The 24069-nt window shown below is 33.6% G+C and overlaps 2 protein-coding genes, 2 non-coding genes and 1 pseudogene across 4 annotated transcripts; 3 read left to right on the forward strand and 2 right to left on the reverse strand.

The window, feature by feature from the left end:
- The first annotated feature begins 5909 nt into the window (after positions 1-5909).
- Positions 5910-8523, forward strand: LOC145617955 (subtilisin-like protease SBT1.2 pseudogene; annotated as a pseudogene).
- A 129-nt stretch (positions 8524-8652) lies between these two features.
- On the reverse strand, positions 8653-10527 carry LOC145617956 (photosystem II reaction center Psb28 protein-like). Its single transcript, XM_081672727.1, has 2 exons — positions 10301-10527; positions 8653-9244 (listed from the first exon to the last, which is right to left on the reverse strand). Exons 1-2 carry the CDS (start codon positions 10377-10379, stop codon positions 8769-8771), a joined length of 555 nt encoding a protein of 184 aa, XP_081528853.1. The 5' UTR covers positions 10380-10527; the 3' UTR covers positions 8653-8768.
- A 2767-nt stretch (positions 10528-13294) lies between these two features.
- TRNAK-UUU (transfer RNA lysine (anticodon UUU)) lies at positions 13295-13366 on the forward strand. Its single transcript has one exon. It is a non-coding gene; the product is annotated as a tRNA-Lys (tRNA).
- A 6084-nt stretch (positions 13367-19450) lies between these two features.
- LOC145618206 (uncharacterized) lies at positions 19451-22806 on the forward strand. The gene is made up of 2 exons (XM_081672986.1): positions 19451-22112; positions 22223-22806. Exons 1-2 carry the CDS (start codon positions 19451-19453, stop codon positions 22633-22635), a joined length of 3075 nt encoding a protein of 1024 aa, XP_081529112.1. The 3' UTR covers positions 22636-22806.
- Positions 22807-23159: 353 nt separating this feature from the next.
- TRNAL-AAG (transfer RNA leucine (anticodon AAG)) lies at positions 23160-23240 on the reverse strand. The gene has a single exon. It is a non-coding gene; the product is annotated as a tRNA-Leu (tRNA).
- Positions 23241-24069: the final 829 nt, after the last annotated feature.

A 24069-nucleotide genomic window follows, 5' to 3' on the forward strand; every position in this document is an offset into this window, starting at 1 on the left:
TGAATTGAATTTTAAGAATTTTTACAAAATAAAAATGAGAGCAAATTTATTGATAAGATTGCTGCGTTCAAATCATTTTTATTGTTAAAAAAAAGTACTGCATCATCTCATGTTCATTTTTGTTTATTCGTGTTTCAACAGATGTTCATTTTTGTATCATCAAATGTTCATAAGAGTTATGTGTAAGTTTTATAGTAATATGTTAATGCAAATACATACGTCTAAGATTGTATTTATATACTACCTCTATTGTATTTATATACTACCTCTATTAATTTTTATGTGCAACTTTGGGGTATTATTAGTGAGATATAAAATGTTCCAAAGTTGCACATAAAAATTAACAGAGGTAGTAAATATAAAGTTGTTAAAAAATAATTTCTAATATAAAATAAATTCAATTTAATTAAAATATTAACGCATTTCCTGATAGCTATATTGTTACATGTAATTGTTTCATAAACATGAAAGTGAACATTATTGTTTGGGTAGTCGAAATACTATCACGAAGTCGGTTTGAAAATTTCGGTTTTTGTTTATGAACATATTGCTTTTCTAATATGAGCACTGGATTTTGTATTATTGATCATTAATGACTTGTTTACTTTTCATGAGGAAGAGCAATCAATATTAGAAATATCATACGCATACTCAAGATGGTTGGTATCATCTAGCTACCAATGTTAGAATAAAATTTATAAATTAGAAATAAGCATTTATTTAGATTCCAAAATGTCAAAATTTGTCTATTAAACGAAGACCGTCTCTTATATCTAATGTGCGGTATTAATATTCAAAGAACATTTTACAACATAAAAAATGAGTATGTATTAAACCTGAATGAATATCCTTTTAATGTGCAGTTGAACATTTAATAAAATTTACATAAACATCTATCAAAATAATTATGTGCATATACATGTGAATGAACATTTACCAATATGTAAATGAACATATATTATTGTAAATATAAACATAATATCAAAATAAAAATGAACTTGTATCTTACAAAATGACATTGTCATTTAATACATTTCGTATATATAGATAACATGTATATAAAATCGTTTAATCATCTTCCTTGCGTATTGTTTTTAATACATATTCTTTCTCAATATATATATCGATGTTTTCTACATACTTTCTTATATAATTATCCTATGTAATAAGAGATCAAATTTTTAAACCATTAAAAAACATTTACACATACAAATATGAACCCATTATTAGAAATAATGATCATATACAGTTCAATATGAAAATGAACAATTATTAAAATATAAATGAACATCTTTCAATATAAACATGAACAAGTGTTAAAAGTCAAACGAGCATCAAAAATAGTTTACACTATGAACTAAATTAATTATACCTACAGAAAACATGTGAATAAATCGGCCAAAAATAGACATTATTAAAATTCAATCTGAAGAACGTCTATTAATATGTGAATGACCGCTGGTTTCAAAAAAAAAATGTGAATGACCGCTAACTATTATATAAATGAACATTTATGTATATGAAAATGAACATTCATAAAAAAAAATATATATTTGACTACGAACTAAATTTACATTTATATAATTTTATGAAATAGATCAAATTATCCAAAAAATAAGGATAATTAAACTCTGTTTTAAATTTTTTATCCATAAAATTTTATATTTAAACAATCCCAAGATCTAACCTAAGCTCTGATGCCATGTCAGATAATATAAACTCCTTGATTATAGTGATCTCCATTGATCAATATTTATAGGGTTACAATGAGAAACCTAATCATATTAGTTAACTATAAGATATGTACAGATATCAAAGATAATCTTATACAAAATATATCCTAAACCTAGAATGAGAATATTCTAGGGATATTCTCTATCAAAATTGTTACCTTAAATTAATTCAACACAGAAGACTGTATACCAAACATTATTTTAATATAATTACAATAAATCACTTTTATGATAAAAAAGTATAAGAATGCAAGAACTACTATCGAAATTTTCATATATTTAAAGAAAATAATTGATTAATACAGCAAAAAGTTAGGGTTTGTACTTTTTTTTCCAGAAATAACTTACAATTATCCTTGCAATTGTGTGACTTCCTCTTTTATATCAAACATCGGGCTTGAATTTTATAAAGAAATTTCGAGTTTTTAAGTAAATGCTTTTGCAGATTTTGATAAGAGGGAATGAAGAGTGAAGATTAAAAGTGTATACTAATTTTAGATGAGAGAAAATAACTCTTCTATCTTATATTTATGGGGTATAAAGTAAACAGTGTGTTTTTTTTGGAGGAAAGTGGATAGTGGGGGACTGGGGGTGTAGGTAGTGCTACCTATACTAGAGTGTAGATCTATATAATTAAATCTGGTACCATGTATTAGGCCCCGAAAATCTGATCAAGTACCTTGTATTAGGGCCTAGAAATTTGATCCGGTACCTTGCATTAGGCTCTAGAAATCTGATTCGATACTCCAAAACTCTGATCTGCGCATATACTTAGGTGCATGCTTGTGCATGTAGAGTTAGATGCAACAACCCAAAACGCATGTTTCACTGAATGAAACGCAGCAAAACACATCCCTGTTCTTCTAAATTCGATCAACAATTTTCGCGCCAAGTTTTCCTAATTCTCATCAAAATTCGATCAACGTTCTTCTGAATTCAATCAACGTTCTTTCCTAATTCTCATCAAAATTTTCGATCAAAAATATCATTTTGTTTTTCTTTTCCTCTGTTTTTTCTCCTCCCTTCTTTAATTTATCTCTCCTCTGTTTTTTTTTCCCTTTTTTGTTTCAGTTTTTCGATTCAATTTTTCAATTGAGTTTCTTATGTGGTGAATTTGTGATTAATTTCGATTGATTAAGTTTATCTAACTTTTGAATTCATATGAATTGATTTTTATTTTTTTTTTTAGCTTCGATCAATTTTATTTGTGTATGAATTTCATCTGATTTTTTTGCATTTTTTTTATCGATGAACATATTATGCAAAATATGAACATATGCATAGGTTCCCTTAAATGTAAATATTAGCTTTTCATAAAGTGAACATAGGCATAAAAATATGAACATATGCATTTCCGAAAGTAAACATAACAATTTAAAATATGAACGTAAGCATTGTTTTCCTTAAAGTGAACATAATCATTTAAAAGCTGAACACGTGGGTAAAAAATATGAACATATGCATAAACAGGCTTAATGAGAATATTTCATGAACAACAAATATTTACTATGAATATTAACATTATGAACATATGCATAGGTTCCTTTAAATGTGAATATTAGCTTTTTAGAAAGTGAACATAGGCATAAAAAATATGAACTTATGCATTTCAGAAAGTGAACAAAACATTTCAAATACGAACGTAAGCATTGGATTTCTTAAAGTGAATATAAGCATTTAAAATGTGAACATATACGTAAAAAAAATATGAACATAAACATTTAAGAAAGACAGCATATGCATAAACAGATTTAATCAATATTTCATGAACAACGCATATTTACATTATGAATATTTTAAATTATATATGAACATATAAAATATTAATATGAATATAATGCATTTAATTATGAACATAAAAATTTGAAGAAATAAAAAATAATATGATTATGAAACATATGCATTATAAGTATTAAATGTTCATTTTTTTACGTGTTCATTTTTTATTATTGAATGTTCATTTTTTTTTTCATGTTCATATTTTTTTTACTAAATGTTCATTTTGTAGAGCGTAGTGCTGATTTTGACGGATCGCGGATTTGTTGTCTGGGTTATTAATTGGGCCGCGCGTTTTGGGCCTTCCCTTGTTGCATCTATCTTAGGTGCATGAGGATGCACCCAAGACCAATTGATCTGGTACCCTGTATTAGGCCCCGATCTAATCTGGTACCTAGTATTAGGCCCCGAAACTATGACCCGATACCTTGTATTAAGCCCCCAAAAATATAACCTGGTAGACTATATTAGCCTCGGAAAAAGTATCATGGTACCCTTCATGAACACCCAATAATAACCGTCAGCAACTGTCCTCAACCCCTTTTTATACAACCATTCATGGTGATTTTAATGGAAGACTAGTAAGTGTCCTGTATAAGTTGGAAATTTGATTTGTTCAATTATTCATCCACAAATTAGATTTAACGAGAAAAAAAAAAACCAAAAAAACCAAAAAAAAAAACTATAGCAATAATATACCTACCTTAAAAAATTGGTCGTAGTGCTATATATCATTGTCCATGAATCCGTGTAAAATTATATCTGAAACAGGATGAAAGGTTAAATATGTTTGCAATTAGATGGTAAATAATAAAGTGAAAAGGGTTTAAATTAAAATAATTAGGCAAAATGTTACCTACATTTAGTACGTAATTTTAGTATAACTGACCACATTGGTATAAAAGTTAGCACCTTGGTGATATATTGAAATGAAAATTAACACCGGTGATAAATTGGTATAAAAGCTAACAAACAATGGACAAATTGGTATAAAAATTAACAAATGTGACATTTGACCTTTTTTTTTTTTTTGCTGGAGCAAGTGCTATTATTTTGTTTTAATTTTGAATTTTTTTTGCATTTGTTAATACTCATTTAATGACAAATAATTTTCTCCTCAAAGGCCATGCAACTAAGATTATCGGCAAATGATAACTAAAAAAAATTGTAAACTCAAACAAAAACCTACGATATGACAAATTATTTTTATAAAATAAATGTTCATTTTCTTTTTTAATTAATACAAATTTTTGTATTTGTTTAGTTGTATAAAATGTTCGTTTTAATAGTAAACGATGTTCAAATAACATTAGCATATTATCCATTATTAAAAAAAAAACATATTGTTGATTTATTTAATTGGTATTAAATCATATAGTTTAGTGAATTGCAAAATATCCATTCAAGAAATTGAACAAATCAAGATATTTCACTCGAAGTTTAAAAAAATATTGATGAATAAGCAACAACATTCAATGTCATAATCTCTTTTACTCGTATATTATAAATGTTCTTTTTTTCTTCTAATAAATGCTCATTTTTGTTGGGGAGGACCAGCCAGCTATGACTGGTCTCGAGACCAGCTTAAAATTTGCGATATGAAACCTTTAATGACATGTATAATATTTTATTAAACTTTATTTATTATATATAATTAATATTTTTTAAAAAATATTAAAATTTGGGCTTACCATGCGCCATCTTGTTGCATAGGAAATTAAAAATTGGAGCCATCTTATTCTTCAAACCCATGATTCATGAACCACTTTTCAAAAACAAAATGTCAAAAAAGTACCAAATCAAGACTTTTATTACAAGGGCTCAACGGCCCATAAGAGTATTAATCAATTATTAGCTTCCCCCAAGTAAAGGCACAAGCCGCACGTGCCAAAGGAGCCATGCAAATGTCTTCCAAGAGCGTGCAAAATAAATGCATAATAAAAAATAAAAATAAAAACTTAAAAAATAAATAAATACATACATAAATAAATAAATAAATTAGCTAAATCTTCTTTCTCTACCAATATGAATTCTTTCATGTCAAACCAACCAATAATTCAAAACCAGGTATATTCAACATTAATTAATGTGAAGCATTTTTATCATAACATTTCAAACACAAATTTATGCATGTAGATATTAAAACAAACCATAATATCTCGTGAAAGTCCTAAGCAAAATTCCTAGATTATTACCTCAGCTCCCTCCCAAAGATCCTCGTGAGGTAGAGCTCTGCTCTTCCTTGTACTTTCACGGGTTTCATATTCTTCTCTGAGCACTCTACACACCATTTTCGAATTCTCGACGTACCGGTCCCTTTATATACCCCCCCGGAATCCCACCACTAAGCACCATGAACCACAACCCCAACACGAGTTTTAACCTTAAACATACTCGAATATGGCATCACCACCAAAAACTCTGCTTTTTCCATCAACCTTGTTATTTTCTTTGGTTTCTATTAATGCCCTTTTAACCCTACAAACCTACATTGTACAACTACACCCACAAAGTGAAACTGCTGCTTCTTATTATACTTCTAAGCTTGATTGGCACCTCTCTTTCCTTGAGAGAACGGTGTCTCTTGAGGAAGAGGCTAATCATTCTTCTCGCCTTCTTTACTCTTATCGTTCAGCAATAGAAGGGTTTGCAGCTCTTCTCTCGGATTCTGAGGTAGAGTCCTTAAGGAGAATGCGTGATGTCATTGCGGTTAGACCTGATAGGAGGCTTGAGCTTCATACTACTTACTCCTACAAGTTTCTAAAGCTTGATGCTCCTAGGATAGGGTCTTGGTCTAGGACCGAGTTTGGGAGGGGGTCGATCATTGGTGTCTTGGATACCGGTGTTTGGCCTGAGAGCCCGAGCTTCAGTGATCATGGGATGCCAGCACCTCCTAAGAAATGGAGAGGGGTTTGTCAAGAAGGGCAGAACTTCAATGCTTCGAGTTGCAACAGGAAACTCATTGGTGCTCGGTTCTTTATCAAAGGTCATCATGTGGCTAATTCACCATTGTCACCAGAGATAAGCCCTGAGTATGTGTCAGCCCGTGATTCTTCTGGGCATGGAACCCACACATCATCCACAGCTGGGGGATCACCGGTTTCAATGGCGAATGTGCTTGGCAATGGGGAAGGGATTGCACAAGGAATGGCCCCTGGAGCCCACATTGCCATCTACAAGGTGTGCTGGTTTAATGGGTGCTACAGCTCTGACATACTGGCTGCAATGGATGTGGCAATAAGAGATGGTGTGGATGTCCTCTCTCTTTCTTTGGGAGGATTTCCGATCCCTTTCTATGATGACACTGTTGCAATTGGTAGCTTCCACGCTGCAGAAAAAGGAATTTCCGTCATCTGTGCAGCAGGAAACAATGGTCCTACCAGAAACTCAGTTGCCAATGAGGCTCCTTGGGTCACTACTGTGGGAGCAAGTACCCTTGATAGGAGATTTCCCGCTTTTGTCAGAATGGGAACTGGGAGATACCTCTATGGGGAGTCCATGTTCCCGGGAAATCATTTCCCAGGGGCTGCGAGAGAGCTTGAAGTAGTCTACATAACAGGTGGCGATATGGGAAGTGAATATTGTCTGGAAGGGTCCCTCCCTCGTGAAAAAGTTGCAGGGAAGATGGTGGTATGTGATAGAGGTGTAAACGGAAGAGCAGAGAAAGGTGAGGTTGTGAAAAGAGCTGGAGGAGCTGCAATGGTTCTAACAAACACAGAGATAAATCTCGAGGAAGATTCAGTCGATGCTCATGTCTTGCCAGCTACTTTGATTGGCTTTTCAGAAGCAGTTCAACTAAAGAGTTACATCAACTCTACAAAACGACCAACTGCAAAGATTCACTTTGTCGGGACTGTTACAGGAAGATCAAGAGCGCCAGCCGTGGCGCGTTTTTCATCCAGGGGGCCAAGTTTGAACAACCCTTCAATCCTCAAGCCAGATGTGATTGCACCAGGCGTAAACATCATAGCTGCCTGGCCCCAAAACTTGGGCCCTTCTGGCCTTCTAGGAGATTCTAGAAGGGTGAATTTTACTGTCATGTCGGGAACTTCCATGGCTTGTCCTCATGTCAGTGGCATTGCTGCTCTTATCCACTCTGCTCACCCAAATTGGTCCCCTGCTGCAGTTAAGTCTGCAATGATGACAACAGCAGATGTAACTGACCATTATGGGAAGCCAATCATGGATGGAAGTATTCCGGCAGACCACTTTGCAATCGGTTCTGGACATATCAACCCTTCCAAAGCGGTTGATCCAGGATTAATCTATGATGTCAGACCAGCAGATTACATCACACATCTGTGCAGTCTAGGATACACGAGATCTGAAATTTTCACTATCAGTCACAGGAATATAAGCTGCAAAGAGATACGGCAGAAAAGCAGGGGATTCGAATTAAATTACCCTTCAATTACTCCCGTTTTCAAAGGCAGGGAGACAGTTAAGGTGATCAGCAGAAGTGTAACTAATGTGGGCAGACCGAATTCCATTTACTCGGTGGAAGTCAGAGCTCCAGAAGGAGTCAGAATCGTAGTCAAACCAAAGAGATTAGTGTTTAGAAGAATTAATCAAACATTAGGCTATAGAGTCTATGTTATATCCAAGAAAGGAGCAAAGCCGATTAGCTTTTCTCAAGGAGAACTGGTATGGGTACACTCACATCGAAACCTTTACAAGGTTAGAAGCCCAATTACAGTGTCTTGGGTAAGCAAGAATTCATAATTGAAGGATATTTCTCCAGCTTGATCGCCTGGCAGAGACAAACCATTGTGTTTTTCATTAATGATTTTATTGCAGAAACTACTCTGTCGCAGTTTCTAGATTCTAGGGGATAGAGTACATTCCTCTGACCTATTACTAATTCAGAAGGAAATCTAACATGTTCTTTATGTTATTTGAGCTTTGGTCACCAATTTATGATAGAATTTCTTTGAAGTACAAGCTTACTTCATTTATGTTGGTACATTATTCTGGTACTAAATTAATGAATGCAGAGTTTAAAAAAAAAATATGATGTATTATTTCAAAATTCATGCCTTACAGAGAGTTACAGAGAATAATTCTGTCACTCATCCAGCCTTATCAGATCAGATCTATTCAAAAGAATCACAAACATGGTCAGAGAAGTCACAGAATCAAACACTTAGAGCACCAAGAAAGCAGCATTTATCTTAATGAAAAGATTCAAGCTTTTGAGATATACTCAACTCACACAATTATGCTAAAATCGGGTTTATGGGAAAAAGAATGTACATTGCCTTAACTTTTGACGAATTGCAAACCGTTAGCGTTGGCATAGCGTTCCATAAATCTCATGAACCTGTCCCATTCTCGGGGGGTGCGCATGATGTACTTTGCTTCAATCCCTGCTGGCTTCCCGTTAACGAACCTTGCATTCACACTGGTGGAAGATAGAACACCTTCCTCATCAATCATGTAGAACCCAGTTATATCACCAACCTCTTTTGATGAGTCAAAGACAGAGGGCTGATCAAATCTAAATATAGCGGCACCATTGGTGCCATCCTTTGATTTGGTTAATTTCACATCTGGTATTGTTAGTTCATCGGTCCCTTGAATGAACTGAATTTTTGGTTGAACCATCATCACTATCTGACCAACCGGTGCAGAAAATGACCTTTGAGATGCCCATCTCATTGGACGCAACCTCAACTGAAGTCCATTGAATGAAGACCGTACACGCTGGGGAGTAGCCAAAGAGAATACACAAATTCCTAATAGATGAGAAAACTATATCAATTTTAATCATTTTATTGAGATACAATACTAGCTTAAACTTCATATGCTTTAGAGCATGGTCATTTATCAGAAAGCAGACGGCCAAGAAAGATTTAATGCTACTGCCAAGAAATCTTCATTTCCCAGATATTCCTAAGTTTCTAAACCTTAATCAGAAGAACAACCAGCAAGAACTAAGAATTGAGATATTACACTTATGTAGTACAAGTAATTGATTTGTCAGTAAAATGACTCAAACAAAACAAGAATTTCAAAGCTCTACCCCAAACCACCCCACCTCCCCATACCCCATTACATAGGTCTTGTATACAACAGGTGTATCCGTGCATTGTATACAACAAACTTATCCACCCCAAAACATATTAATATCATCCTATTGTGATTATGAAATTTATATGATTCGGGGTAACTAAGTGTGTCTTGTGTTGTATACAATACACCCATTATATCCAAAACCCTCCAAAAGAAAGAACAACCTCACAAACAAACTGAACTTGCACATTTGAATCCCTCAATTTTCCTCAATATTCCACATGAACTTTATTAGCCATCATCTCATTACAATAGATTCACATAAATTGCACCTATGGGACTTGAACATTTAAAAAAAAACCATTTTTCCCTCTGTTCTCAACAAAATTTCCCATCATATAACTTGTTTTAGGTGAAAATTTAGTGAAAATTTCCCATCATATAAGAAAGGAAAACCTTAATCACTTAGCTAAACCCTCAATTACCAATGCCAAGTATACAGCTTCTTGAATTAAATTTGTATTTTGTATTCTAACTAATTAGAATTAAAAGTGTGAAAAAAAATCCTACAAACTACTGTTCCTGTGTAAAATTTAATGAAATACATAATTCCCATCTTAAACAAAAACAAACGGAGTAGAACCAACATCTTAAATTTGGGAAATTTCCCATTTCAAACAATATAAAACTAGAAATAAAAATGCAATGCATAAGTACATAATATAATGCTGCAATTTCCAGGAGAAAAATTAACAGAAAGAAAAAGAAAAAGAAAATACCTGGGTTGGAAGAAGATTTGTGAGAGGAGCAATGGGAAAGTGGAGAAGAACAGGTAAGAGATTGAAGAGATGCTGCCATGGAGTTAGATACTGTGATTAAAGTGGTGGCAGAAAAAGTTGTTAAATTTCAGTGGAATTTTTGAGGAAAGAGATGATGAAGAAGATGATGATAGGGGTCATGTACAATCCAGACGTTTGGTGTGTTACAATGTCAGCCATTCACTTGCAAAGTGCAAATCCTAATTACTCCAATTTTCACCTTCATTAATTTGTAGATAGTTAGTTACTCGTAAATGAAAATAAGGTGAATAAAAAAACTTTAGGTAGTTTTACTCGTTCAAATTACTCTTTAGCAATCATGGTTAATTGTTACAATTTGATCAAATAAGTTTACAAAAATTTAGGTAAAAAAAAAAAAAAAAATGATTTTTGGTACCTCAAAAATGGGGGGGTGTTGAATTTTGGTACCCTTTTAAAACTTTATTTTAAATTGGTACTCATCAAAGTGTAAAATTATAGCTTTTGGTACCTCCGTCCAACTTCTTTTAAGTTTTCTTTTAGTGGGGCCCAGCCATGGTCATGCCACCATCCAGCCGCCCTTTCCTCCTCCTCAGCCACTACATTGCCAACCTCCCTCCTTATACCAGCTGCCGATAACCACCAAGCTACAACAGCCGCTGCGGCCAGGCTGAAGTCCAGGAATAGCAGCTACCGCCGTGACCAAGCATGAAGCCCAGCCACATCATCTACGCCACGGCTAGGAACAAAGCCCAGCCACAGCATTTGCGCCGCGGCCAGGAACGAAGCCCAACCTTCCCTGCTTCCCTCTCGCGGTGGTTGCGCTAGGGTTTTGGGGAAGGGATAACAGGTGTTGTGGCTGCGGCAAGAAACGCAGCCCAGCCTTCCCTGCTTCCCACCTATGAGGTTGCGCTAGGGTTTCAGGGAAAGGGATAGTAGTTGCTGTTGCGATCAGGAATGAGGGAGGGAGGGAAGGCGGTGGTTGCGCTAGAGTTTCGGGGAAGGGGATAACAGGGGTTATGGGCCCTTATGGTTGAGATTGGAGGAGGGAAAGGGAGGGGGTGGGGTGGCCGGCGCCGGTGCCCGGGGAATTCGGCCACCAACAGTCGGAAGCCGGCACAAGGGAAGGGTGGCAGTACTGGTGGCAGTGGTTGGTGTTTTTTTATTATTATTTTTTAAGTTATTTTTTTATAAAAAGTGTTTTTTTTTTTTTTAATTAATTAAATTATTAAATAATTAGATAATGGGCCCACTGACGGAAAATTTAACGGAACTGGATGAAGGTACCAAAAACTATAATTTTACACTTTGATGGGTAACAATTTTAAATAAAGTTTTAAACGGGTATCAAAATTCAACACCCCCGTTTTCGAGGTACCAAGATTCAATTTTTCCTAAAAAGAAATTCAAGTTACATAGGGTCGATAAGATGAAGATTTCACATTATAAGTTATTGGTCGCTTCATGTATAGATTACCTTTTTTCTTCCTTTCACTCATCAACCTTTTTAGCATTTGTCTTTATCCACATTGTTTCTACATTTACTAAATTTCTATAGAAATAAGATTCATCAAATGAGTACATCAAAAGATAACAAAGAGTAGGTGTTATTTAGGAAAATTTGTCAGGGACAACCTTTTATAAAACGTTTTTTGTCTGGGACAATCTTATAAATTTTTTTTGGCAAAGTCAGACCACTTTTTGTATCTAGGATCCAGATCCGACCCGGATCCGTCGGGGGTCTGAAAAATGAAGACCCGGATCCAAATCCGACGGGTCCACGGATGCGGGTCCGGATCCGGGTCCAAAACGGGTCCAATATATTTTGCCTAATTTTTTACAATAAATGTAATGTTTGGGTCAAAAAATTTATTTTAAACTTCCGTTGGGGGTTATTAATTTCAACCTTAATTAATGTTATACGCCTAATCTAAAAACACAAAGTAACTAACTTATACACTTATATTTTGTAATAAAAATTATAAACAACGGAAAAAAGTACGATGCTACATATACGATGATATATTCCATATGAGCATCCAAAATTCATCTCTTAAAAGGGCTAATCTTTATCACTACTAACAGCATCAACATTTTAAATAAAGAAACAAACAAATTTTTTTTTTTAATATGTAAAATAAAAAACGGGTAAACGGATCTGGATCCGGGTCTGGGGCTAGACCCGGATCCAGATCCGTTTTTTGTCAGCAGAACCCGGATCCGTTGGGTCCAAAATTTGAAGACCCAAATCCGTGAAAAACGGATCTGGATCCACGGATCCGGGTCGGGTCCAGATCCATTGCCATCCCTACGTGCAAGTCTCGTGGGAGTCAATGCCGGAATCCGGTGGTCAATGGCCTGAAAGTGGGGTTTGGTCTCCCTTTACAAAATTTTTTTTTAAAGTGGTCTGACTTTGCCAAAAAAATTTTTTAAGGTTGTCCCAAAAAAAAAAACGTTTTATAAAAGGTTGGCCCTGACAAATTTTCCTGTTATTTATTCTAATTAGACTAGATTATACCAAAATATTACGGATAACAATTCAGATTGAATAAAATCAAAGATTTAGACCAAATCTTTAGTATATCAAAACACCTGAATATAATATAAGATGAAGAAGAAGATGAAAGAAGCATGCATCATCAAAGATGGTAGTTTTGTTACAATTCTCAATTTTTCTCTTTATTGATGGAGTAAACAAAAAAAAAACATTGCAACTTAAATAATAATGCAAAATAGTAAAAGTTAATGAATTAACTTAATTGAAATAATGAGATTATTGGAACTAGAGGTCAGTTACACATCTTTTATGGGCTGGATGTGACTAAGAAATTGGGCTTTAAATAATCTATGACGGCCCAATTTTAAAGTATCAACTTATCTTCAAACGGCCCACGAAGTTTTTGATGCATATAAGTTGTTAAGCCTAAGATGAAATTATACTTCTTAATAAATTACTCACAACATTAACAATGTGAAGCCTTCTTAGCTCAGTGGTAGAGCGCGTGGCTTTTAACCACGTGGTCGTGGGTTCGATCCCCACAGACGGCGTTTAAATTTTATTTTGGTCTTTTTTTTTTTTTTTTTTTTTTTTTTGAAGTTTAGTTAAATTTGCTAAAACGGAATGTCGTGGTTTGTTAAATTGGTAGATCTTGAGCCAATTGGTCGTGCCACTGTTAAATAATGTTCTTATATAACCGATCGATGGAAGGTGTGAGCTTTACCACCACAACCAATTATGCTTCTTACGAGTATACAATGTGTTCCGGGTAGCTCCGGCACAGATAATCTTCGTGGGTTGGTAAAGGTTTACCGTCCAATTGCGCACCTGCACAGTCAACACAGATAAGCTAACCCGGGGGTTATCCGGGAATAACCTCTCCGATGCTAAAGTCAGCAATCCGGTAAGAAGAAAGAGAGAAGAGAGAGAAAGTGTTTTAGATATGTAGAGAGAGAGAGAGAGAGAAAGAGAAAGATTGTACCTTTGGGTGAATATTTTTTTTGGGTATATATAGAGAAATAACCAAGCTGGTGCCACCTATAACGATAGGTGGCAAACCGACCTCATAGGCTACAGGTGCCTACGTGGCCTCAAGCAGCTCTCCACGTGGCCGTTTAGGAAGGCCGTTATGGACACTTGAGCTTTCTTATTAATCAGTTGCTTCTGTGTTATTATTGTCTCGTACCGGCTAATTAGGTATTATTACCGGTATTATCCCGTACACAATGTTCGTATTACCTTCCTCAAAATTCTATCTTTTACTTCATACCAAGTTAGAAGCAAAAAGATGACCTTGCGAGTCACGACCATGGTAGGCATGCATTGGTAGTATATAAGTGTGCCTCATGAGTCTGTATCTATAACATGCTAGTTCCTAGCTTAGTAGCGATTAGCTACAAACTAAATTATGAACACATATGCATGATGCCCACTATACACCACTGCGGCACACATAAAAGAATATGATATTACGATAAAAGAACATGATATATGATTTTATTTAAATTGAAGAACAAGTTGAAACTATCATATCTTAGCCATAGAAACTAGTATATCTTATGTTCTTGACGTATGTATGATTGTGCTCTATAACTCTATTAATGCACAATGAGTATCATGCACACGTGTTGGCTAATACCATTGTCTTGCTATGGACACGTTACCATTGACGTGTCCATAGCAAGACAATGGTATTAAATTAGCCATAGAAACTTATTTCGATTACGCCCTATGCGTAATTTTATTTATCATTGAAGCTAAAATAGCCTAATTGCTAATAATGTTGAACCCATCTCCTCAAACAACCATGAATGTTCATATAACCTTCCTCAAAATAGCCCTATTATTAAACCAAAATGACTCAAGCCATACATCCAAAAGTCCTCCTAAACCAACTCATTTGATCTCTCACTCAATAATAATGGAATTAAGGAGTTGTGAACTCACATGGCACCCATGCAAATAATGTATCTCATCACTTTGTCAATAATCCAGCAATTAGCATCACTTTCATCAATTCTTTAACACAAAATTACACATTATTATTTATAATAATATATTACTCATAAAAAAGATAGTACCACTAATTTGGTATGTGTATGAGCTGGGCCACATGCGTGTGCATGTGAAATTTAGGCTAATTATTTTAATTAACTCTAATTAAATTAAACTGTTTTTATTAGTGGGAAGAATGACGGTTTGGTGGGTCCATAATATGATTGATACTAACATGTTCATCACTACTTATCTTCCATTATTTCTTTCTGTTTCGAATTAATTCCTTTATTTTGAATTATTGAATTGCATGTTTTGTTTCATCCATTTATATGATATAATGTCTCTTATAAATATTCCACCTATTCAGAACTCCATGCATCCTTGTACTTCTCCATATCATAGCCTTGCACATACTTCCCTAGTCCCAAAAAAGATTACATGTTAGTTAGTAGAAATTTATTTGATTTTATTTTTCAAATTTCTCTTTTTGATATATGATTTATTGTATTATTTATTTGGCAATTTTTCTGTTGAAAGGGCAGTTTAGGTTTATGAAATATCACTTACGAGCTACATAAAAAAGAGCGATGGCAATATATGTTTTTTGGTGCAAATATGCACAATATATGTGAGTATGTATTCTCCATTGGTTAAAAAAATAGAAGGTTAATCACTTCACAAAGCTAATAGCTTACCTTTTTCTTACTATCACATGATTTTATGATTTTTATGGTAACCTTATTAGGCGTATCAAGTGCATTCTCTCTTTGGATGGTGGATGCTGCTCAGGCCCATATTTAACACTCTTGTTAATTTTTTCTCTCCCCAATTAAAATACTTTGAAATAAAATTTGTGCCAAAGTCAACTAGAATTTTAGTTTATGCAAAAGGTCAAGGTTTGCTTTTCTCTCTATTTTTGCGAACTTAGCTTTATTTTAATGAATTTATGCTAAAATAACTTAATGTATGCTTCATTTATATTAATTTTTATGTACTTAATATTGCTAAATTTAACTTATTTCTACTTAAATAAAACATTTAAGTTGAATTTATTTTGCTCAAAGTTATTGTATTAAGTTGATAAAGTTCTTTAGGAATGAACCAATTGCATTTTTTTTTCCCCAAGGAATTAGTGTCACTATATGTACAAAGTAATTAAGAAGAATTTTATGTGGTGAATTAGCATGAGCTATTTTTAAAGAAAATAATTCATAAGTTTAATAAACATTTTTTTTTTAAGCATTTCATATTCCTTATTGATCTTATTGTGTCTAATATTGGCAAAGGTTAATATGATAATAAAAATATTTTTTTTAAAAAAAGTCATTTTTCTAACCTATAACCACAACCTCCAAATTCTTTTTTTTTTTTTCCAACTCTACAAATTCCTCATCCTAAAATAGTTTTAATTTTTTATTACCCAAATAAAACCCCTAATAACCTCGGAAATAACTATCATTTCCAATAAGTTACTACATTAGTATAATTGAATTACATTACTTTTATACGAGCACGGGTGCATTCTAGGTAAATGATATAAATTCACACTTCAATTCAAATAAAATCTTCAGGTAAATGTTTATGATTCATAACGCATCTTTGATCCAATTTTATTTTTTCTACACCGAATTTTATTAGGAATATAGGAAAATATTGCCATGAGTTAATAACTTAATACAATATTATTGGTTTATATATTAATAATTTTTGTGATGAAAATCAATCAAAAAGTGCTTTCATGCATTATCATGAACATTAATATACAATATCCATCTAAAACGTTGATTTGAAACTTAACACAACATTTTACTTGTAGCGAACTACTTCATAGTTGTTACAGTTTTACTTTTATTGTATAGACATCTAAACATTTAGATGTGGATGTTCCACTTAATTAGTTAGTTTAAATTTTAAGGGGTGATACTCAAAACTTGAGATCAAATCTCGTCTACATCATTTTCCTTAGTTAGTATGTAACTCTCTCAATCTACACCAAACTAAATTTAAACATTCGACAGAATAGACAATAACGCAAAATGATTTGATTTAATTCAATGGAAGCAAAAAAAAAATAAAAATAAAAATAAAAATAAAAGAAAATTATATACCTAAGAAACCTTTTTTGAATAGAATTTCCTAAGAAACCTTTAAAAGAAAGATAAAGGCTTTAAGACAGTTGCTAGCTTGAATTGCAAAGAAATAAAGAGGAAAAGAAAACAAGGAAAGCAAAAGGAAAGAAGCAAGAAGCATAAAGTTTCTGATTGAAAGCCTAATTTAAAAAAGTATTTGAAGGAAATTTTACAGACATTTTTCTCATTAGATTTTATTTTTACAAATGCTATTCAGTAAAATTCCCTTTTAACAAAATATTTAATATTTTATAGTATGAAGATTATATGAAGTATAGTTGCAATTGTAATAATTTCAGTAATTATTTCAGGGTTAGTAGTGACATCACCTTTTTTGAATATTTTAATAATATTAGAAAACATTGCATGGAAGTGAATTTGTTTTGTTGCAGTGTCTGGTTATTCCCATAACATGTAAAAGATTCTTCTTGTCCAACTCAATCATCTATTTCATCATGCAACTAACCAACTAAGTATTCCTTCTTATACAGATAATTATTCAGATAATTAATCACTACTAAAGTTCATTTCCCCCTAATAAGATCGATCTACAATAATTCTTTTCTTTTTCAAATCTCTTCAAATTTAATTTCCAACATATATATTTAAGATATTAAGAAAATTGAAACTTTGAAAGGTAGTAGATGTAAGAACAATTTAGTATCTAATTGGTGAGATGGTCTAATATATATATTTTGAGTTTTGATTCAAAAAAGTGTTTTATATATTCATATATGTGAAATTGTTTAGCTAAATTTATTTTATAAGAAATTGACTAGAATAAAAATTTAACACCTTGTATCAAAACTTGATTAAATGTAATGGTTCATTTATTTGGTCATGAATAATTATTTTATTTGTGCAAGAAATTGTCTAAATAAAAGTTATTTTTATAATAAATCGACTAGAATAAAAAAACCTTATTTTATAAAAACTTAATTAAAAATAATGATTTAACTTATATTGTCAATAATTATTTTATTTGTGTGTAAAATTCTATTAATTAGTATAACTTGTTTTTGTAAGAAATTGATGAAATGAAAAGACTCATTTTTATATATCACAACTATGTTGTCTAAAATAATTAAGTTACATATAGATTTTCTAATAACATTTTATAAATAGATATAATTTATTGTAAGACTGTCTCATATAACATCGCTTCAAAAAAAAAAAAATCATTTCACAGGTTTACAAAGTTATACTTCTTTGATGACAAAAAAGTATATAATTACACCATAGTTAAAATTTCTTAATAACTAATTAAATACACTTGCCAGCTTATTTAGTCATTATTACATCGTACTAAAACTTATGTGGAGATTGTTGTAGCTTTATACCTTTTGTAAATTACTCGATATGTTTATGGATAAAGTTGAGATCTTTATAGACTTTAAGACATAAACACTTGACTTGTAGTTGAGTAATAGTGACACTTAGTTTCAAGAATCTTTGTCATACTTGAAAGTTACTCTTCTCCTATTTTGATCAAACTTAGGACAATCTCCTTATCATTTTGGCCATGCACCTTCGGGATTCACACTCATTACTCTCTTTTCCTATTTTTTTTTTTTATTAACACCAAACAACCAATTTCATTTTTTTTAGTCCCCCTCTTCCTTTGCTCGGATTTAGTTGTTATATTTGACTCAATCCGTTATGTTCTCTCTTCTCAAGAAAAACGAGCTCTGTAATAGAAATAAAGATTTCCAAGAACAAATTTTGATACAAGCATACTTTGAATTATTAACCCCTCCAGATAGACTACCTTTTTTCCCCCCTTTTTACGTACTACGTATTAAGATGAAATAAGACACATGTTTATAATAAAAAAATAATGAATAAATAACAAATATATGGAAGAAGAGGATGTTCTAAACATGGGAAACTACTTTCACCAAGAATTCAACTCTAAAATTTCACCTGGCAAACGTATAGGGGAGTATAATTTAAGCATTAATTGTCTTTTAAGAAGTGCAAGAGCCTAATAAAAGATGTGCTGCATTATGCTACAATAAACAACTGTATAATCAGACAGATTTCCTCTAATTAATTATACACTAAACACCCAAAGTTAATCTTAATTTACAATAATCATATTTACTTAATATTATAGTTGACCAAACTTATATTAACAGTACTAGAAGCAAGTAAGAAACTTAGCTTAGAGAAACACATTCTCTCCATGTTTATTGTCGGAGATACTCCCAATAATTCCAAGTTTTTTTACATCTTCATCCAATTTGATTAAATAAATAAACAAACAAAATATTTAGCTAATCTTTTATATTATATAGTATTAATATTAATATGTACTTAAATATGGTGCTTATTTATTAACCAATCTTATTTCAATTATCTTCCTTCTTCTTCTTCTTTGTTCTTCCACATTTTTTCAATCAAACTCCCCTGACCCACAAGAGCCCACCTCATGTTATTCATTCAACAATCATGAAAAAGTAAAATTAGTGTAAGTAATTAGTAGAAGAAGATCACTTAATAACAATAATGCAGCTTAAACTTAATCAGTTGTCATTCTTGTTGTTCATCCTCTTTTACTGTTACATTGGTTGTTACACTGTAAGTACCGCGAATCACAGTGATGAAGCCTCTGTCCTGTTATCGATTAAGTCGAGCTTAGTCGATCCATTGGACCGGCTTCATGACTGGAAGTTATCATCATCTGATGTAAATGATTCAGCTCATTGCAGTTGGACTGGTGTCTACTGCAATGAGCTAGGATTCGTCGAGAAGCTTGATGTATCCCACATGAATCTCAGTGGGAAGATTTCTGATGAGTTTCAACAGCTGAATTCACTGTCATATCTGAATTTATGCTGTAATGGGTTTACAACATTTTTGCCGAATTCTGTCACAAATATCACTTCTTTGAAGTCCTTAGATGTGAGTCAGAATCTGTTTTCTGGGGTTTTTCCTGTGGGATTTGGTGAGCTTGATGGTCTGACTTACTTGAATTGTTCTGGGAATAATTTTGAGGGTGATCTTCCTAGTGATTTAAGCAATGCAACTCTCCTCGAGACTCTTGATCTTCGAGGAAGTTACTTTGCTGGATCAATTCCTGCATCTTACAAGAACTTGCAGAGTCTGAAGTTTTTAGGCCTGTCAGGAAACAATTTGACAGGCAGAATACCGCCTCAGCTCGGGCATCTGTCATCTTTGGAAACCATGATTCTTGGGTATAATGTGTTTGAAGGGAAAATTCCTAGAGAGTTTGGTAATCTTACCAATCTCAAGTACTTAGATTTGGCAATTGCTAATCTTGGCGGCGAAATCCCAGCTGAATTAGGTGGGTTGATTCAGCTGGATACACTTTACTTGTATAAGAACAATTTGGAAGGCAAAATTCCTTCTACAATTGGTAATCTTTTATCCTTAGTTTCCCTTGATTTGTCTGATAATTTATTATCAGGGGAAATTCCTGCTGAAATTGGTGAACTGAAGAACTTACAGCTGATAAACCTGATGTTTAACAAGTTGTCAGGTTCAGTCCCTTCTGGGATTGGTAAATTGCCTCAGTTGCAGATTCTTGAGCTCTGGAATAACTCAATTTCCGGCCCTTTACCGAGTGATCTTGGTAAAAACTGCCCCTTGCAGTGGCTAGACATTTCATCCAATTCATTTTCGGGTGAAATTCCGAATGGCCTTTGTGATAAAGGTAATCTCACTAAGCTCATTCTGTTCAATAATGCATTTGATAGTTCTATACCAGCTAGTTTGTCTAAATGTAACTCATTAGTTCGTGTTCGAGTTCATAACAATCGACTTTCTGGTTCTATACCTTTGGGTCTTGGGAAGTTACCTAAGCTTCAGAGATTAGAATTGGCTAATAACAGTCTGACTGGTAGCATTCCTAATGATCTTGCTTCTTCGCCTTCTCTGTCCTTCATCGATTTATCAGGAAACCTCCTACATTCTTCTCTGCCCTCCACAATTCTGTCTCTTCCTAATCTCCAAACTCTGATGGTCTCAAAAAACAATTTAGGAGGCAAAATTCCAGATCAGTTTCAGGACTGTCCTTCACTTTCTGTTCTTGATCTTTCTTCGAATCACTTTACTGGTATGATCCCAACTAGCATTGCTTCTTGTCAGAAACTAGTCACTCTAAGCTTGAAAAACAACCAATTAAGCGGTGAAATTCCTGAGTCTATCGCGATGATGCCTTCATTAGCAGTTCTAGACCTCTCCAACAACACCTTAACAGGCCAAATCCCGGAACATTTTGGTAGTTCACCAGCTTTAGAGATGTTCAATGTGTCACATAACCAGCTTGTTGGTCCTATTCCATCAAATGGTATACTTAGGGCTATTAATCCGGCTGATCTAGCTGGAAATAAAGGCCTTTGTGGTGGGATCCTTCCGCCTTGCTCTGCAGCCTCACCCTTAAGAGAGGAGAATCAGAATCTTCGAACCAAACGAGTCCTTACAGGTTGGGCAATAGGGGTTGCAGCTGTTTTAGCAGTAGGAATTGCTATCTTAGGGGGGAACATTATGTACAAAAGGTGGTACGCGAATGGCACATGCTTTGAGAGATATGATGATTCAGGCAATGGGGCATGGCCTTGGAGGCTAATGGCCTTCCAAAGACTCGGGTTCACCAGCAATGACATACTGTCCTGCATCAAAGAGTCCAATGTTATTGGAATGGGAGCCACTGGTATAGTCTACAAAGCTGAGATACCGCGACTTAACATGGTTGTGGCAGTCAAGAAGCTGTGGAAAGCAAAGACTGACATTGAGGCAGGGAGCGCGGGTGATGATCTTGTAGGAGAAGTGAACCTTCTAGGGAAGTTAAGACACAGGAACATTGTCAGATTGTTAGGATTTCTTCATACTGATAAGGATGCTATGATCTTATACGAGTACATGCATAACGGAAACCTTGGAGATGCTTTGCATAATAAACAAGCAGGGGGGTTGTTAGTAGATTGGGTGTCAAGGTATAACATTGCTGTTGGAGTTGCTCAAGGACTTGCCTATCTTCATCATGACTGTCATCCACCAGTCATACACCGGGATGTTAAATCGAACAATATACTGCTTGATGCCAACCTAGATGCAAGAATTGCTGATTTTGGTTTGGCTAAGATGATGATCAAAAACGACGAAACTGTCTCAATGATTGCTGGTTCTCATGGTTACATAGCTCCTGGTAAGTCCCTAATTCAGCTTATTTTTTATAACATGTTAATGTAAAATCAAAATTCATTGTTCTTTGTTTACACTACTAATGATGTTTTTTGCTCTTTTGTTGTGATGCAGAGTATGGATACTCATTAAAAGTAGATGAGAAGAGTGATATCTACAGCTATGGAGTGGTACTATTGGAGCTCATAACCGGGAGGAGGCCGATAGACAAAGAATTCGGGGAATCAATAGATGTTGTAGAGTGGATAAGAAACAAACCAAGAAACAACAGGTCATTAGAAGAAGTGCTTGATCCTACACTAGCAGGAAACTGTAAACATGTACAAGAAGAGATGCTGCTTGTGCTTAAAATCGCGCTCCTTTGCACCACAAAAGTACCTAAAGACCGTCCCTCAATGAGAGATGTGATCACAATGCTAGGAGAAGCAAAGCCTAGGAGGAAAAGCAGCAGTAATAGTTTAACTACAGCTAACATAGACAAGGATAAACCTGTTTTTACTGCTTCTCCTGTAAATGGCAGCATATAGCCTAAACCCGAATGAGACAGAAATCTTGTGTCTCTAGGATTAACTAAGTTATCCTGCATATTCTTAGTTGTAACTTTGTATGTAGCAATTTTTTTTGTCCACTTTAAATTTATTTTAGTTTTTGTTATATTTTGTAATCAGATTGAAGTTGGTGTTCAATAGATCAAAATCAAAAGAGGGGGTATAGGTAAAAATTCTTCAAATGCTGGATTTCTCTTTCAATATTGTACCCTTTATTGTAGATTATTACAGAAGGAATCCTCAATACTTCAAGGAAAAATAGTTCAAATCTTTATATAATGTGCTTAAGAACTTGATTATAAGCTATGTTCTACATAAATTGTTTTTACTGTTGCAGACTTACAAGATATACCCTTATATTGCCGATGTTAATTCTATCTTGTACCCGAGTACACCTATAAATAAACATAAACGCAAAGCGATAATTATGCAAATACTGAAGTCAGAGGCCCAAGCCCAGTATTGCTGACAGCAAAAATAAAAAGCGACATAAAAATGTAAATTGTTGAGAGTGGGATTTGAACCCACGCCCTTTCGGACCAGAACCTTAATCTGGCGCCTTAGACCAACTCGGCCATCTCAACTTATTGATACTAAATAGTGAATTTCATAACTTATAATCTTATGTGATCTTCTTTAACTTCTTGCAAACGAAAAAAGTTGGTTGCAAAATTTTATTTATTTTGTAAGGAAAATTAATCTAGTTGGTAAACTCAGATTGTGAGCATGTGTCTGATCTAAAATTGTAAGGCGAGTTTCCAATTTAAAAAAAAAATTGTGTTTAAACATTTTAGAATTTTTTAATAAATGAGCCCGAATATGAATAGTTCATATAGTCTTTAACAAATTTTTTATTCATATTTATATATTTGAAAAAAAAAAAAAAAAAAGCTCGTTATATGATCATGAACAAAGCTGGTTTATCAAATAACAATACTAGATTTTATTGTTATTGTTAGAAGTTTAGGACTCTATTAATATGCTTTATTTTGAGGTTTTTGAAGTTCAAGTGCACAAAACTTGTTTATCAATAAAGCTCTTTATGACCTCAACTCGATTAATAAACGAGTCATTTAGACATTTAAATGCTATAATTTCCTAAACAACCCAAGCTTGGAAGCTCGGGCTTGAGCTCAAGTCCACCTAAGTTAAATAGCATGAGTAACAAGGCAGTACTTAGATCAGTATAGCCTTTTTGTACATGGAAATGACTGATATGATGAGAGAATTTCATTTCTAAAAACCTGTAACATGGTATAACAATACTTCAAACTCGTGATATTATCATAAGATACACTGATACAAACCATATAACTGGATCAAGATGTACTGAATTAATCCAAAAACATTGACTTGATGTCTTCTATTAACACATCTGTTTGTTCAATACTAATTTTTGTGTATCAAACGTAG

The sequence above is a fragment of the Chenopodium album genome, chromosome 26 (assembly GCF_948465745.1).
Source record: "Chenopodium album chromosome 26, dcCheAlbu1.1, whole genome shotgun sequence".
NCBI lineage: Eukaryota > Viridiplantae > Streptophyta > Magnoliopsida > Caryophyllales > Amaranthaceae > Chenopodium > Chenopodium album.

Excerpts from the sequence above, each read along its gene's own strand:
- LOC145617956 (XM_081672727.1), bottom strand. The coding sequence starts at position 10,379 with ATGGCAGCATCTCTTCAATCTCTTACCTGTTCTTCTCCACTTTCCCAT. Across the intron at positions 9,245-10,300 it reads CAAATCTTCTTCCAACCCAG|GAATTTGTGTATTCTCTTTG; the intron begins GTATTTTCTTTT and ends CTCATCTATTAG.
- LOC145618206 (XM_081672986.1), top strand. The coding sequence starts at position 19,451 with ATGCAGCTTAAACTTAATCAGTTGTCATTCTTGTTGTTCATCCTCTTT. Across the intron at positions 22,113-22,222 it reads TCATGGTTACATAGCTCCTG|AGTATGGATACTCATTAAAA; the intron begins GTAAGTCCCTAA and ends GTTGTGATGCAG.